The sequence below is a fragment of the Corvus hawaiiensis genome, chromosome 29, assembly GCF_020740725.1.
Source record: "Corvus hawaiiensis isolate bCorHaw1 chromosome 29, bCorHaw1.pri.cur, whole genome shotgun sequence".
Lineage (NCBI taxonomy): Eukaryota > Metazoa > Chordata > Aves > Passeriformes > Corvidae > Corvus > Corvus hawaiiensis.
Window position 1 is genome coordinate 1,257,065 of NC_063241.1, and position 15,443 is coordinate 1,272,507.

At 54.1% G+C, this 15,443-nt stretch overlaps 1 protein-coding gene and 1 long non-coding RNA gene across 5 annotated transcripts; one reads left to right on the plus strand and one right to left on the minus strand.

Moving 5' to 3' along the window:
• Nucleotides 1-1,159: 1,159 nt before the first annotated feature.
• On the plus strand, nucleotides 1,160-15,392 carry DAP3 (death associated protein 3). Of its 4 annotated transcripts, none has more exons than XM_048288551.1 (14): nucleotides 1,160-1,234; nucleotides 2,130-2,206; nucleotides 3,006-3,051; nucleotides 6,558-6,674; nucleotides 9,228-9,329; nucleotides 10,191-10,299; nucleotides 10,708-10,800; nucleotides 11,674-11,804; nucleotides 11,984-12,064; nucleotides 12,432-12,590; nucleotides 12,994-13,053; nucleotides 14,145-14,234; nucleotides 15,035-15,152; nucleotides 15,282-15,392. In XM_048288551.1, exons 3-14 carry the CDS (start codon nucleotides 3,010-3,012, stop codon nucleotides 15,365-15,367), a joined length of 1,188 nt encoding a protein of 395 aa, XP_048144508.1. In that variant the 5' UTR covers nucleotides 1,160-1,234; nucleotides 2,130-2,206; nucleotides 3,006-3,009; the 3' UTR covers nucleotides 15,368-15,392. The 4 variants fall into 4 exon arrangements, with proteins under 4 accessions (XP_048144508.1, XP_048144509.1, XP_048144510.1 ...); XM_048288553.1 differs by having other exon boundaries at nucleotides 1,215-1,239; nucleotides 2,126-2,206; XM_048288550.1 differs by lacking the exon at nucleotides 1,160-1,234 and adding an exon at nucleotides 1,426-1,999.
• On the minus strand, nucleotides 14,094-14,797 carry LOC125318158. Its single transcript, XR_007200278.1, has 2 exons — nucleotides 14,469-14,797; nucleotides 14,094-14,340 (listed from the first exon to the last, which is right to left on the minus strand). It is a non-coding gene; the product is annotated as an uncharacterized LOC125318158 (long non-coding RNA).
• Nucleotides 15,393-15,443: the final 51 nt, after the last annotated feature.

The following is a 15,443-nucleotide window of genomic DNA, read 5'->3' on the forward strand; positions in this document are numbered from 1 at the left end:
TCCCCACTAGACTTGCTCCAACAATTCAATGTCTTTCTTACTTTGGGAATGATGGAATGATGTTCACAATGTCTGATGGGAATTACTACAGCCATTTGTAATTGCTGTTAAATAATTTTTTAAAACATTTTCTGTGAGAAACAGGAGAAATTGATTTAAAAATTGTATTACAGAAATCTGTATATATAAAACCCAAATGAACAAAAATCCCTGGGACTGAGATACCCATAGCAAAAAGAGATGTGAAGTATTTGCAGAAGCAGAGATTTAAGTTGCCAATACCTGAAAACCTGGCAATGAAACCATGAACAGCAAATTTCTTTTGCACTACACATGCAAAATTCAATACTGAGGATCCAGATGACTGCTCAGAAATTAATAAAAGCCTGTCCCTGAGCCAACACTGTGACCCAGAGGCCAAGAAGGCCAACAACATCCTGGAGGCATCAGGAAGAGCCTTCCCAGCAGGTCAGGGAGGGATCCTGCCCCTCTGCCCAGCCCTGGGAGGCACCTCTGGAGTGCTGCGTCCAGCTCTGGATCCTCAGCACAGCAGGGACACGGAGCTCCCGGAGGGTGACAAAGATGCTGAAGGGCCTGGAGAGATCCGTGCCCAGGACAGGCTGAGGGAGCCGGGGCTGCTCAGCCTCGAGAGGAGCCCCAGCTGAGAGGGGCCCTCAGCCCTGGGTGTCCCTGGCTGCAGGGAGGGCTCAAGGCAGGGCCCGGGCTCTGCTCCGGGGCCCAGCAGCGGCCCCAGAGCACCGGGCAGGGCCTGAGCCCGGCAATTGCCCTGCACAGGAGGCAGAAGTGCTGCCCTGGGCAGGGCCCAGCCCTGAGCAGAGCCCAGAGCGGCTGTGGAGTCTCCTCCCTGGGGACATCCTAGCCCCATCTGGCCACAATCCCGCGCCCTGTGCTGCCGGAGCAGGGAGGCGGGAGCAGACGTGACCCCTCCCAACCTGACCCATCCTGGCACTGTGATTTAATTTGTCCGTTTCCAAAAACCCGGCGACAAATCGCGAGCAGCTTTTGGGCCGCCCACGCCAAGCGCGGCGCGGAGGAGCCGGACGGGGCGATCAAACACCCAACGCCGCGGGCCACGCCCCCTCCGGCCACGCCCACGCGACCGCGCCCTCCCTGGCCACGCCCCCCGTGTCCCTCCGCGCCTCCCGTAGCGGCCGCGTCATCGCGGGGCTGCGGCGGCGCCGGCGGCGGGGCGGGACCGGCCCCGGTGGGCCCGGTGAGTGCGGGGGCGCCGCGGCCCCCTCGGCGACCGCGCGATGCCCTCAGGGGCACGGCCGCGCCCTCCCGCTTCCCCCTGGGGTCGCGCCCAAGCGGCCGCGCTGCTCCGGCCCCGAGTGTAGCCAGGAATGGGGAACGGAGCCCGCGGGCAGCACGTGGGAGGCACCGGGGGGGCCGGGCCGCGCTCGGCCCGCAGCAGCCGGGGGGTTGTTTTTATTTAGTCTGGAGAGCCGAGGTGTTCTGGTCGCTGATGGATGGCTGCAAATGCGGCTTTGGGGTTGTCTGCGGAGTTTTTGGTGGTAAACTACAGAAATCCAGGCGTGTTCTTCCCGCAGCGCCCCGGGAGCTCCGTGGTTGTGCTGAACCTGCCCCACGGGAGCGGCCGCGGTTTGCAGCTCCTCTCCCGGGGACAGAGCCCCGGAGCTGCGCTGGTCATTCGGGGGTGCCCAAAATTAACGGCAGGTTTTGAAAGAAATTGGCAGCAAGTTTAAAAAAAAAAAAGTCAACGGGAAGTTTTTAAAAAATGAGGAGAAAGTTTAAAAATGTTAACAGAATTCAGCCTTTATGATTCCTTGATTTTCCTAGTTGTGTCTGGGAAAGCGGCGTTCCCGTCCCTGCTCTCTTCACAGCTACAGCTGATGGGAAGCTGATGGGATCCATTCCCACGTGGAGCAGGATTCCTCCTCGCTGTGCTGCACGCGTGTAAAATGAGCAGAAATTCCTCTGCAGGATGAGATCTTCACTCATTCCTGAAATAGCCAAAGTGGGGGTTGTTTTTCCCGTATTTATTTTAGCTGAACGAATGAAAAGCGTCTTCACGGCGTTCACATCCTCCCCTGCGGGGTTGTTTTCCCCCTCCCTGCAGTAACAGGTGGAAATGCTGTTCTGTGCAGGTGAACCAGCTTTGTTTTGCTCAGCTGCAGGGAACCACCAATCCCACTGAGGCAGCAGTTCCTCCTGAGGAGTTAAGGTAATTAATGCTCCCTTCGAATGCAACTTATTGCACCCAAGAATTCTCAGAGCGTCTTTGTTAGGCACTGCCAGTATTTTCTCCTCGGGAAATTCTGTGAAAAAGGCTTTGAAGGCCGGCAGAGCTGGCAGATTTAATCTCTTTACTTCACTCTTTGCCCTTATTTGTGCATCACAGCTGCTCAAGTGTTTTGTTTTGGGTTTTTTCTCCTGCTGTAATCAAGGATGGCCGGGCAGTAGATACTGGTAAATGATTAGGATGAAGCTGGAAACACCTTCAGTCTCTGCAGGATTCCATTTCCTTCCCGACAGTCACTGCTGCAGCTCTTATATCTCTTTGCATCTACAGTCAAAATTCCTTGCCCTGTCAAGCCCAGCAAAAGACTGTTCTCCTCACTAGGAGAATGAAATAGCTTGATTTACAAAGTAAGGGGTTTGTTTTTTTTTCTGTAAATGTCTCTCTGAGAAAAGGCCACGTAATTAAAGGAATGGTTTTTATTTTATTTTTTATTAGTTTTATTAATATTTTATTAGTCTTGGGGCTTTTAAAAAATTTTAATGGAATGGTTTTTATTTTAAACTCTTTGTTGTTTTTTAATGGCATGGTTCTTGTTTTATTATTTTATTAATAGTTTTTCTTAGGCAAGTGATGCTGATCACCAGTTTGTGTTGCTGCAGAGCGTCTGACACTTGGTCTGAGTTATTTGTCAGGAAGCTCTTTCAACACAAACAGTTCTCTCCCAGCACAAGGTAATTAGGCATAACAAAACCAACTAAAATATCCACTTCTGTCCCTGCAGGAAAATGCTGAGAAGTCTGAGAGGACTCGTCTGCCGTTCTCTGAAGGTGAGTCCTGTGAGAGCCTGATGCTGTTTCCAATATTTCAGCTTTCCCGTGGCCTGGAATGACAATTAACTGCTGTAAAATGTGACATTCTTCTAACGTTTGTCAGCTAAAACCTTGGTGGCTCCTCGAAGCTGGGTGTGTAAACTCCCACTGTGGGCTAAGGAAAGAGCTGGTCCAGCATTTCCACGTTTCCCTGAGGAGTCTGGGGAGAGGGAGCCTGGCTTAAACCAGGATGCTGGGGTCCTGCATCTTCCCTGCATGTGTTTCTCAGGAAACAGGCATTATTCCACTTGCTCTGCATGGCTGGAATGTCCAGAGGAAGAACCCACCAGCCCTGCACAAAGCCTGTGCTGCTGGTGGGGAGAGTTTTGCCAAAAATCATAGAATCATGGAATATCCCGAGCTGGAAGGGACCCACAAGGATCATGGATGGAGTCCAACCCCTGGCCCTGCCCAGACACCCCAACAACCCCACCCTGTGCTGGGAGCTCCTGGAGCTCTGGGGAACCTGCTCAGTGCCTGAGCCCCCTCTGGGGGAAGAACCTTTTCTTTTTTTCATTTTCTGAGCCAAGAAGCGGCTCAGTGCTTCGGGTGGGCGTAGTGACACCAGCTCTGCCGCTACTCACATCAGCCCTGCGTTATCAGCAGAGCCTCCTGAAACCCTCAACAGCAGCAGGAGCTCATGGTGCAGGTCTGGAACGGCTTCCTGCTGGAAAAGAGTTCCAGCGGTGCCGTTTGCTGCTGCCTTTTCGAGGCTTATCCCCCTCCCCCCGAGCACGGCGATGTGGCTCGGGGTGACGGTGCAGCCTCCCTCCCCCGCAGCCTGCGGGAGCAGCCCGGCCTCTCCCGAGCGCGGAACACGCGGGAACAGCTCCACCTCATGGCTCGGGACTCCCGAGCCATCCCCGAGCCATCCCCGGCCACCACGTGATGATTCGCTGCCATTTCAGGGATCCCAGACTCCTGTCCTTTGGCAGATGGAAACTTGCCCCGAAATCCGCTCGCTGCTCCCGGGAGAGGCTGAGAGGGGAGAGGCTGCTGGATGTGCTGGGAGCTGCACGGGGAGGGATGTGGATGTTTCTGGCATTCCTGAGCCCAGGGATCAGTGCTGAGCTTTTGTTCAGGGTAGGAGGGACCAAGGGGCACCTTGCTGCTCTAAACCCGGGAGGTGAAATGCTTTAGCAGGGCTGTCCTGAGCCATCCGTGGACAGTTTGAAATGTGGATTCTGTCCCCAGTGGGTTTTGTAAACAGAGATGCAGCAGCTGGTGAAATGCAAGTCTGTATCTCTGGAGCTCAGGAGAGCTGGGTGCAAGCAACTCACTGCTTGCATTGCCTTTGTAGCGCCTCAGAGAGCAGCAATTCCCTGTCTCCAGGTGCTTGGGAGCTGCTCCCACACCCACAGCCCACAGAGGGAAAGTTCCAAAGCACCAGGAGGCTGCACGGGGCTTTGGGGAAAGAGCTGTCACTGTGCTAAGGCTGCAAGTGACAGTGCAAAACAGTGTCACACCAGGGGGAGGCACTTACAGATGGGATGTGCTGTGTTGGTGGAAAAAACAGAAATTTAATGTATTTGGCTGCAAGAACAGAGGACTGGACTTCAAGACAAAGTCTCCTCACACTTGCATTCTGACTTCTACTCCCTTCAGAGAACTCAGGAGGAGCTGGCTTGTGTCCCATAGAGATTCCAGGTCCTGCTGAGCTGAGTTTGGGCTTTTTAAAACATGAGATTGGTAATATTGGTGTGATGAAGCATCATTCACCTCAAGGCAGTTATCTGGACACCCCTAAAGTCTGAACACAGAGCAAGAGGTTCATCCTTGCTTCATTTTCCTTCACCACTGCACTGGTCAGGGACAAGGATTTGTGTGGTACCCCTGGGAAGGGATGTCCAGGGAGCTTCCCTGCCAGCTGAGCAAAGCTCACAGCCCTCACACATTCACCTGGGACTTGGGGAGGAGGAAATGTGGCATCATGGAATCCTGGAATGGGCTGGGTTGGGAGGGACCTCACACAACATCCAGTCTCACCCCCTGCCATCAACGGGGACACCTTCCCTAGATCAGGTTGCTCCAAACCCCATCCAACCTGGCCTTGGACACTTCCAGGGATGGGGCAGCCACAGCTGCTCTGGGCAGGATGTTCAAGGGAAATGAGAGGGCCTTTGATTCCATGCTGGCAGTGACTTAGGGCTGACATTTTCTAGGGGATCAGGTGACAAGAGTTGCCTTCTGTAGCTATTCATGTATTAAATTGCCATCTCTGTGCCTTGCTCAAGGCTGTAAATTGTCACTTCCATGGATTTTAAACCAAACAGAGCCAAATAAGCCATCCTGAAGGATCATTTGGGTTTGAGGAGGAAAAGGGCAATGTGGGAACAAGATGTGTTTGGTGATCTCCCTGCTTACACTGCAGCAGTTTGTTCCAGAGGGTCCAGACTGGTTTAATTCCTTCCCTAACAGGGGGGTAAGTGCCGAAATGCTGATTCAGGCATCTGGTGCGTGTTGAGCACGGGATGTGGGTAATCCCACTTTCTTCCGAGCCCTTGTGGCTTTGCAGTGGCCCCCTGAGAGGCGCTGGGGTGGCAGCAGAGCTGTGTCATGCCCTGGAGAGCTGAGACAGCTGTCCCTGGCTCTGAGCTTTGCGTTCTGCTGCTCTCACCCAGACAGACAAAATAGGAAACTGCTGGCTCTGTTCAGCTGCAACTGGCCCTGTCAGTGCTGTGAGGGGCTCTCAGCCTCTCCCGGAGCCTGTCTGGAGGATGCACTTTTTAAATCGTTGACAAATGTTTGTGTTTTCTTTCACCACAACATAATAAAATGCTTGTCCTGCCACTGCTCACTTTCTTGCCTGTTTTGGCTGGGCTTTGCAGGCAGGCTTCAGCAGTCTGTCTGGGGAAAAATGAATTAATCAGCTTAGCTGGCTGTTTTGGTTTCTCAGCCACGTCTGTATCCTAATGCCAGAGTCTGGATGCGGGGACACAGTCAGGGAGATCAGTGCAAGGAGTGTAATTATAAATATCAAATAGTGGGCAGAGCTGCACTAATCCCTCGGTAATTGAGGTGATTATGGATTGCTAGACAGCCGGCGTTTTCAGGGTGCTGCCACTCCTCAGTGGAGGCAGGAACGTGGCGGGCACTTCCCAGCAGTGAGGCTTTCATGGCTGGATGTGGCATCTTGAGGAATTTTGTGGGGTAAAACTCAGGTGCAGGGCCTGGCTCACTGAGGTGGCTTCAGGTGGAACTGGCTCAGGTGGGAATGGTTTCAGTGCAGGTATCTAAGTGTGAAATCTGCTTCTACAGCGTGTGGGTTTCCGTGATGAATTTCTATGCTAATGACGAATTTTCATTCTAATTGCAATCAGGGTTCAGCTCTGGGCTGCACATGCCTCGGCGGGATCGCAGGGTGTGAGCCACGAGCGCACAGCACAGACTCCCTGCGTTGTTTTTCACCAGCAATCCTTGGCTGCTGAGAGCTTTGTTGTCTCTTTGCCTTGTTCTCCCCTCAGCTGGACCACGGCTGTGCCCTCCACACGGCAGCCAGGGATGGCCTGAGCTCTGTGCCCACCCAGGATGTCCCGGCAGTGAGGCCCCGAGCAATTTTCCACACCAGCGAGAGCGACCCGGTGAGTGACTGCCACCCCTGTCCTTGCCACATGGCCAGTCCTGGATGCCACCAGGGGCCATGCTGGAGCCAGGAGCGCTGCCTGGGTCTGTGTTGTTCCAGGGAAGGGGGCACATAGACCTAAACCAGGGATCCAGCCCCGAGGGAATGGGCCATGGCTGTACAGGGCACCTGCTCAGGATGGGGCTGCTGTGCCTGAGAGCCCCTGGGAACAGGTATTGATTCCTTCTCTAGAGCTGCAGGGATGAGAGTGTGTGTTGCAGAACTGGGATGTGGCTTCTCCTGTCATCAGACACCATTAATGTCAACTCCAGGGTTAATTCTTCCCTAGAAAAGCCTCCCTGAGTTGGCTGTGAAGGGGGTAAAAACCACACCCCAGATGACCTCAGCACAGCACAGCTCTGCAGCATCGCAATCCCGCCTCCTGCTCCCCGTCTCAAGCACAAAATGAAGGGGAATAATTGAATGGGGTAAGCCTTTGAGGTGCTTTTCTGCTGCCTGTGTAATTGGAGTCTCTCCGTGCCGATTCCTCCGGGGTCTCTATGGAAACGGCAGCGGGGAGATGATCTGCTGCACGTGACCCGGTGTCTCCATGGATTGCACAGCACAGGCCAGATGGCCAGGATTGTCCCCACTGTCCTGTGCCTGCCTTTTCGTTGCCAGGCAACTGGCTCTGGCATTCTGACTTGTGCCTGAGCTTCGGCACAGCTTTGGCCAGCTCAGCGCTCCCTGGGCTCACTGGGTCGCTCCAGCAGCAAACCCCGGTGCCCCTCAGCTCCTGCAATCCCCTTAAAACGGGACTAAGAAAGCCACTAAACATGAAATTTTTCATCAGACTTCCTGTATGTTCCCATCAGCAAAGCTCCAAGTGGCTGAATGTGAGGATAAAGACACTGAGCCACTTTGCAGATGTGGCAGAGTGAAGGAATTTGCCCAAAGTTATGCAGCAGGTCAGGGATGAAGCTGAGAATGAAAATGGGCTCTGGAGTCCTGCTCTTCTGTTTGAGCCATGGAAACCAGAGGTGCTGTTGGCCCAAGTCCAGCAGGTGCAGGAGAACTCCAAGAAATCCACAGTTTGAAATTTGGTTGGGAAAAGCCTGAAGCCTCACTTCACAGGTCCCCTCAGGTGACGCCTCCTTACAGCAGGGCACCTCTTGAACAGCCAGGATTTAACATTTTCCCCCCTGTTGCAAAGGTTCCCTGACCAGTGAAACCCCAGTTTGGCAGCTCCAGCAGCCCAGTCCTTGGCTGAAGTTACCAATTGGTTTTTTCCTAGAAATTGTTCCTTGAATCAGGAGTTCCTCAAATCCTGCTGCTGTGCCAAGGCAAACCACAGAGTCCAGGGCACACTGGCCTGTCCTGGGAGAACCTTTCCTAGGGAGGTGTGGAATAGGTGGTAGTGCTGAGTGGAAGGGGCAGAAGGTGAGAGCAGAGGTGTGTTTTGGGCTGAAAGGCTGGAAATTGGGTCTGAAGAAGGGAAGGGAGACTTAACAAGGGCCAGAAAATTCGTGGGTGTGCAGCAGTGGTCCATGAAGAGTGCACCAAGAACTGGGAAAAGCCAAATATTCCTGGCCAAACAGGCAGAAGTCACACCGGGAGGCCCAGCTGCTCGCACACAAAATAAAGAAAACAAGGAAATTGTTATATTTGTTGTTGTTATATATAAAAGCTGCCATGCACAAGAATAAAGAGGAGGATATTTTATTTTAAATCCATGGAAAAATGCAGAAAGCTGAGCAGGACATGAGCTAAGCTTCAAATATTAACACAAAACTGCTAAAAGTCACACAGGAAGGGCTGCAGGGTAGTCTCTATTTACTGTCCTAATTGGACAAGACACAAAACCCGATGACTCGAGCAAAAGGAAACAAGTAAGTGCTTTGCAGGTGTTGCATGGCAGGAAAAGAGAATAATGAAGGGAAAAATGAGGCATTCAATTCTCAGATCCCAGTGACAACAGCTTCTTGCAGTGTATGGTGAGACCTGCAGGTAAACACTGGAAATAAATGCAGCAGGATTCAAGTCCAGGGGAGGAATAACCCTGAGCACTGAGGTCACCACAAGGGACTGGAAATTACTGCCCCAGAAAAGAGATTGTGAGTTTTTCAGCCTCCAGCCCCAGTAACCAAATGGCACTGTGGGAATTACTCCTGGGAATTACTCCCAAGGCAGAAACCAACATTTTGTCATAAAAGAAAGCGGGTGTGACACCAGCAGGTAACTCAAAAGGGCATCATGCTGCTGTTAAGGTTTGGGGGGCTGGTGAAAGGTGAGGTAAATTCACAGAGCACGAGGCCACTGGTGCCCCCCAAAACACCACGGGTCGTACACAAGCTCAGGGAGTCCCTTCATTGTTTAGTGCCAGGTGGGATCTCCTTTCTTTAGCCTCTGCACAGCAGTGTCCTGACCCCACAATTCCTGCTTTATCTTGTTCTGCCTCCCAGTGAGAGGGCAGCGCCTGTGATGGAGCATTCCCTCCCTGTCCCACCCTCCCAGGCCACCTGTGTCCAGGAAGAGGCATCCCCAGTGTGACAGTTCCTGCTTTCCCTTCCAGGCCAAGCACACGGAGCAGCACGAGGGCCGTCTGTACAACATCCCCCTGGAGGAGGTGAAGGCTGTGTTCCCCCATGGGCTGCCCTATCGCTTCCAGCAGCAGGTATTCCAGCTTGGAGCTTGGAGGGAATGCACTCAGCTTTTCCAGAGCAGCTGTGGCTGCCCCTGGATCCCTGGAAGTGTCCAAGGCCAGGCTGGACAGGGCTTGGAGCAGCCTGGGATAGTGGGAGGTGTCCCTGCCCATGGCAGGGGGTGGAATCAGATGAGCTTTAAAGTCCCATCCAACCCAAACCATTCCATGATTCTGTGTGGGAAGAACCAGGTCCGTTGGTGACTGTGATGCTTCCCTGTTGGAATAAGAGAGGGCAAGAGTGCAGTTACTGCTGGTCATTACTGTTGTTTTCAACCTCTAGAAGAGATGAGGGGACCACCCAGAGCAGCAGCAGAAGAGTTTGAGGGTTCCACCTCAAGCAACCTTCATTCCATTACTTGTCATCTCTAACATCCGAGCACACAGTGAATTACAGAAATATTTTCCATGGCTGTATTTCTGTGTGGAACAGGCTGTCTCATGAAATAACAAAAAAATCTTGTCTCCTGATTTGTGTGGTGAGGCAGATGGAGCTGTGCCTGTTCCCTGAGCAGCTGCCTGAGTGAGGAACAGATTCCTTACCTTTGCATATCCAGGTCACTGACTTGGGATTCATGGACAGGCCAGTCACCCACCCCCAGTCTGTGGGAACAGCATGGAACAGCTGATCCAGAAAACCCTGTCCAGGCACAGGCAGGACAAGGAGGTCCTTTCACCGAGGGGGAGCGGTGCTTGACCAACCCCGTCGGTGCTGCTGGGCAGAGAGGGCAGAGCTGGGGGTGTTGGGAGCCTCCAGGCAGGGATGGAGCCGGGCTGGGAGCAGCTGTGCTCGGCCAGCTCGTGGCAGCTTGGGCACATCTGCTCCTTTCTCAGATCCAGACCTTCAACGAGGCCCGGGTGATGGTGCGGAGGCCGGCGCTCGAGATCCTCGCTTACCTGAAGGGCTCCAACTTCGCCCACCCTGCAGTCAGATATGTGATCTGTATCCTTTAGCACTTACCTGAGGGTGGAATGAAGAGAAACACAACCAGCTTGTGCAGGTGAGAGGGTTGTTCTGAGCCTGAGCTGGTTCATTCTGCAGGAGGTGGTTGTGCCGTGTGGTCTGTGGTCAGTGCAGGGACTCGGAGCACTTCAGGAGACCTTCAGGAGCTTGGATACCTTTGTTCTGACTCTGTTTGGCCCTCCACACCTACAAACAGGGTCAGCACACAGGGCAGGGGCTCCTCAGCTCTGCTCAGTGGGGTGGGGAGTGGGAGAAGGAGCTCTGTTGAGAATGAAATCCTTGCTTTGGTGACCTCTGAACTCCCCTTATGCCCTTTCTGAAGGAATCACAGTCAAGTGCAAACTGAAGTGGTTTTCTAGAGACTTTCCTTGACAGTCCTTGCTGGAGATGGTGAGAGGGGAACAGGGAAGACCATGACCCTGTGCCACGTGGTTCACTACTGCTCGAGGCAGGGCTGGCTGGTGCTGCACATCCCAGATGGTGAGGAAACCAGGGCTCTGTTACCACACCAAACACCAAAAGATGCCGCTTCAGGAGCTGTAGGATAGCCCACCTCAATCTATCCTTGCTTTTTTGTAGTGGAGAAAGCTCATAAAACACAAAGCCCCCAAATAAAGTAGAGCATAATGGTTATTTTCACCTGCTCAAGTGTGCCTTGGGTCAGTCTGGTTTTCCTCTTTGTTAACGAGCACAGGGGGAGATTGTTTGGGGTCTGTGTGCCCTCCTCTGATCCCAGGGGAGTTCTCCAGTAAGGATGGAGCTGCTTCCAGCCCTGGGGCCCAGCACAGGAAGGACATGGACCTGAGGGGGCACCAAGATGATCAGAGGGATCAAGGGAGCAGCTCTGCTGTGAGGAGAGGCTGGGAGAATTGGGATTGTTCAGCCTGGAGAAGAAAAGGCTCTGGGTTAACCTAACTGTGGCCTGCCAGGAGCTAATGGGGCTACAGGAAAAATGGAGAGAGACTCTTTACGAGGGATGGAGTGACAGGATGAGGGGGAATGGCCTCCCACTGCCAGAGGGCAGGGTTAGATGGGATACTGGGAAGGAATTCCTCCCTATGAGGGTGGGAGGCCCTGGCACAGGGTGCCCAGAGAAGCTGTGGCTGCCCCTGGAAGTGTCCAAGGCCAGGCTGGATGGGGCTTGGAGCAACCTGGGATAGTGGGAGGTGTCCCTGTCCATGGCAGGGGTGGAACTGGTTGATCTTTAAGGTCCCTCCCAACCCAAACCATCCCATGATTCTGTGGCTTTCCTTACCAGAGGAAACACAAACACCCCCACCACCCCCAACTCATACCATTATTTTGACTAAAAAAAAATTTTAAAGATAAATAAATGTTTTATTTTGCTCACAGCTCATCTCTGGGTGAAGAACTGCAAGGAGCTTTTGCAGTCTTCCTACAACAAAGACCGGCTGGATCAGCCTCTGCAGGCCTCTGTGTGGCTCAGGAACTTCAAAACCTCCAATGAACGATTCCTGCAAGAGGTTTGTGGATGCAAACCCCACCCACTGCCCTGTGCTGGACTTCAGGTGCTGTAGGAAAAGCACTTCAGATCCCCTCTGTGGGGATGGCTGTTGGTGGTGGATACTTCTCCCAAATTCTGCAATCCAGCCTTGGTTTGCCCCCTTCCATCCCCAATCTAATCATAGTTCTCTTCCCACAGATAAAAACACAAAAAAAATACATGTGGGGCAAACGAGAAAGCACAGAGGAGGGCAGACCTTTGGGAGAAGTGGTGGAGCAGGTAAGGAATGACCACTGCTGCTGGAGTGGTCGCACCTTGTCCCAGAGGATCCCATCCTTGTGTTTGGGGAACAGATTGCTCCTAAAGATCTTACGGGGGTGAGTCCTGGGAAATGGGAGGTGTCTCCCTATCAACAGAAGATGTTGTGGAGGATGTGGTGGCTCTGTAAAGAGTTCTACTGAGAATTGGGATAGAAGTTAGAATTTGAAATTGCCACGTTTTGGTGCTTAAACTCCTCCTTGGAAAGGAACAAAGAGCTCGTTGACTGTCAGTTTGTCGTCCCCCGAGGAAGGGCAGCCCAAGAGTCACCAGCATTACCCACCAGCAGGAAATCCAGGCTGAGTGCTGTGCCTTGTGCTCCCTGCAGGGTCTGGCTCGTGTCAGGAGTGCCAGTGACGCCGTGGGGGTGGTGCTGAGGGAGATCAAGCAGCAGAGTCACCGCGGCTCCTTCCGGCTCCTCGTGGCCGTGGACGGCGTCAACGCGCTCTGGGGACGGACGACGCTGAGGAAGGAGGACAAGAGCCCTGTGAGGAGAGCTCTGCCCTGGGGACAGCCCTGGTTCCTGCTGCAGGGGGAGCAGGGAGGGCGTTTTGTTCAGTTGTAGTTCTGTGGCAATCCCTGAAAATGTTCAGTTTGGCTTTGGAGGGGCCTGAAAGGTTCACATGGTGCTTTAGACGATTTTTACTGAATTTTTACTGTCTCACTGGGACACAAGCGCAGGTGGGTGGTGGTGGAGAGGCAGGGCCTGGGTGTTGCTCAGTGCAGCATGACTCAGGCTCGATGCTGCAGGGCTGAGGGAAAGCAAAGAAAAAACCATGCCTGAAGGATACAAATGATGCTGCCAGCCTGACTGGAAGGAGGGGAGGGGAATTAGTGTCTCAGATAGAAGCTGCTGGCAATAAAAGAGTGATGCAGACAATCTCCACCAGGTTTCTCCAGAGGAGCTGACGCTCGTGCACAACCTGCGGAAGATGGTGAGGAACGATTGGGTGAGTTCCAGGCTCTGCCTTTGGCTGTGTCACTCCCAGCAATTAAAGCTGCCACAAGCCTGAAGCTGCGAGTCCAATACCTCTGAAGGAGAGCACAGGCACAGCAGCAGTGTCTCACCAGTGCTTGTGTCACCACCCGAAGAGAATGAGAGCAGGTCAAATCTGTAACAGCATTTCCTGATTCCCCTGCCAGGCTCTGGTGTAGGACCCTGAGCTGGAGGTGTCTGGTAGCCCTTGGGGCAGTTTGGGTTCTGATTTCTTGGAACTAATGAGAACTTTTCGTTTCTGAGCATTTTGCTGTAGGAGGTCAGCTCCTCCTGCTGCTTTTTCAATCCCCTGGATGCTCAGAGCTAGAATGAGTAGGCTTCAGATTTAAAGGTACATAGGAAAGTCCTTTTTAAACTATTTCACTTGTTTGCTTAGAAAACCCATTATAGGTAGGAAAAGTTTTAATACCAGCACTGGGAACATGAGCTGTGTATTCCCTGTGCTCACATGGGCTTGGAGCAGCCAGGATTAGTGTGGTTAGGAGTGTTACAGACAGTCCATCCTGTAGAATTTTTGAAGAACCCAGAATCCCAGAATGGGACCTTAAACCCCATTCAGTCCCACCCCCTGCCATGGCAGGGACCCCTTCCACTGTCCCAGGCTGCTCCAAGCCCCAATGTCCAGCCTGGCCTTGGACACTGCCAGGGATCCAGGGGCAGCCACAGCTGCTCTGGGCACCCTGTGCCAGGGCCCCTCCACCCTCCCAGGGAACAATTCCTTCCTAATATCCCATCTGACCCTGGCACTGGGAAGCCATTCCCTGTGTCCTGTCCCTCCATGCCTTGTCCCCAGTCCCTCTCCAGCTCTCCTGGAGCCCCTTTAGGCCCTGCAAGGGGCTCTCAGCTCTCCCTGGAGCCTTCCCTTCTCCAGGTGAGCACCCGCAGCTCTCCCAGCCCAGCTCCAGAGCAGAGGTGCTCCATCATGGAACCTTCATGGCCTCCTCTGGACTTGCTCCAGCAGCTCCATCCTCCAAGAAGAAGATGCCTCAGGGGTTGATCCTAAACCAGCATGAACAAGATTTTTATTTCTGATCTGCCTTCCAGAGTGGAGGTGCTGTTGTGACCAGCCTCAGCCAGACTGGCTCGCTCTTCAAACACAGCTCAGCCTACACTCCCCACGAGTTGCTGGGAAAGGTGAGTCACGGCCTCTCTTGGGGTTTTTTTCCTCTTCACATTGGGAAACGAACAAAAATCCTGGCTGGTGACCTGGTTCTGTTCCAGGGGACACTGTTCAGGGTCTCTGTGGATCACACACACCTTTGTGTCAGCAGTGCCCGGACAGCCAGGGGAGCCAGCAGTGTCCTGGGGTGTGCCAGGCACACGGGCAGGGCAGGGGATTGTCCCTGCTCTGGGCTGGGGCAGCCTCACCTCGAGTCTTGGGGGCAGTTTGGGCACCACAATCTTTGAAAGGTCTGAAGCTGCTGGAGAGTGTCCAAAGGGTGGACATGAGGATGGTGAAGGGTCTGGAGGAGCAGCTGAGGGCATTTGGTCTGTCCAGCTGGAAGAGAGGAGTCTCGGGAGACCTCAGGGATCTGCAGTTCCTCACAAGGGGCAGCTCCGATCTCTGCTCCTGTGACCAAGACAGGACCCAAGGGAATGCCTGGAACGGTGTCAGGAGAGGGTTAGGCTGGAGATCAGGAAAAGGTTCTTCCCCCAGAGGGTGCTGGGCACTGCCCAGGCTCCCCAGGGAATGGTCCCGGCCCCGGGGCTGCCAGAGCTGCAGGAGCGCTGGGACAGCGCTGCCAGGGATGCCCAGGGTGGGGTTGTTGGGGTGTCTGTGCAGGCCCAGGAGTTGGACTGGGTGATCCTTGTGGGTCCCTTCCAACTCTGGATATTCCATGACTCCATGGCTGAGCTCTGCTTGAGGTCCCAGGCAGCCGGGCCGTGTCCCCACCCAGCCCCTGCCACTGACCCCGACTGACCTCCCTTCCCAGGAGGGGTTCGACGCTTTGGACCCCTTTGTGCCCATCCCGGTTGCCAACTACAGCCCGAGGGAGTTCGAGAGCTGCTACGGCTACTACCTGGAGCGCAAGTGGCTGCAGCACGAGAAAGGTCGGTGCCCGGGGAGGGGAGAAAACCGGGGCTGTGCCCGCCCTGCGGTGTCAGAGCCCGCGCCTCCGCTCCCGTTCCCTCCCTCCATCCCTCCCTCAGCCCCTCAGTGTCTCTCTCTCCCCCTCGCAGCGCACACGGAGGACGGCAAGGCGGAGCTGCAGTTCCTGAGCGGCTCCAACCCGCGGCAGCTGGACCGGCTGGCGGGGCCCCTATAGCGCAATAAAGGCTCCACAGCCCCGCTCTGCGAGTCCGAGTCTGTGTCCGAGCCCGCGTCCCGTGCGCGTGCCCGCG

Excerpts from the sequence above, each read along its gene's own strand:
- DAP3 (XM_048288550.1), top strand. The coding sequence starts at position 1,967 with ATGAGATCTTCACTCATTCCTGAAATAGCCAAA. Across the intron at positions 12,065-12,431 it reads TGGGAGAAGTGGTGGAGCAG|GGTCTGGCTCGTGTCAGGAG; the intron begins GTAAGGAATGAC and ends TGCTCCCTGCAG. Across the intron at positions 14,235-15,034 it reads CCCACGAGTTGCTGGGAAAG|GAGGGGTTCGACGCTTTGGA; the intron begins GTGAGTCACGGC and ends CTCCCTTCCCAG.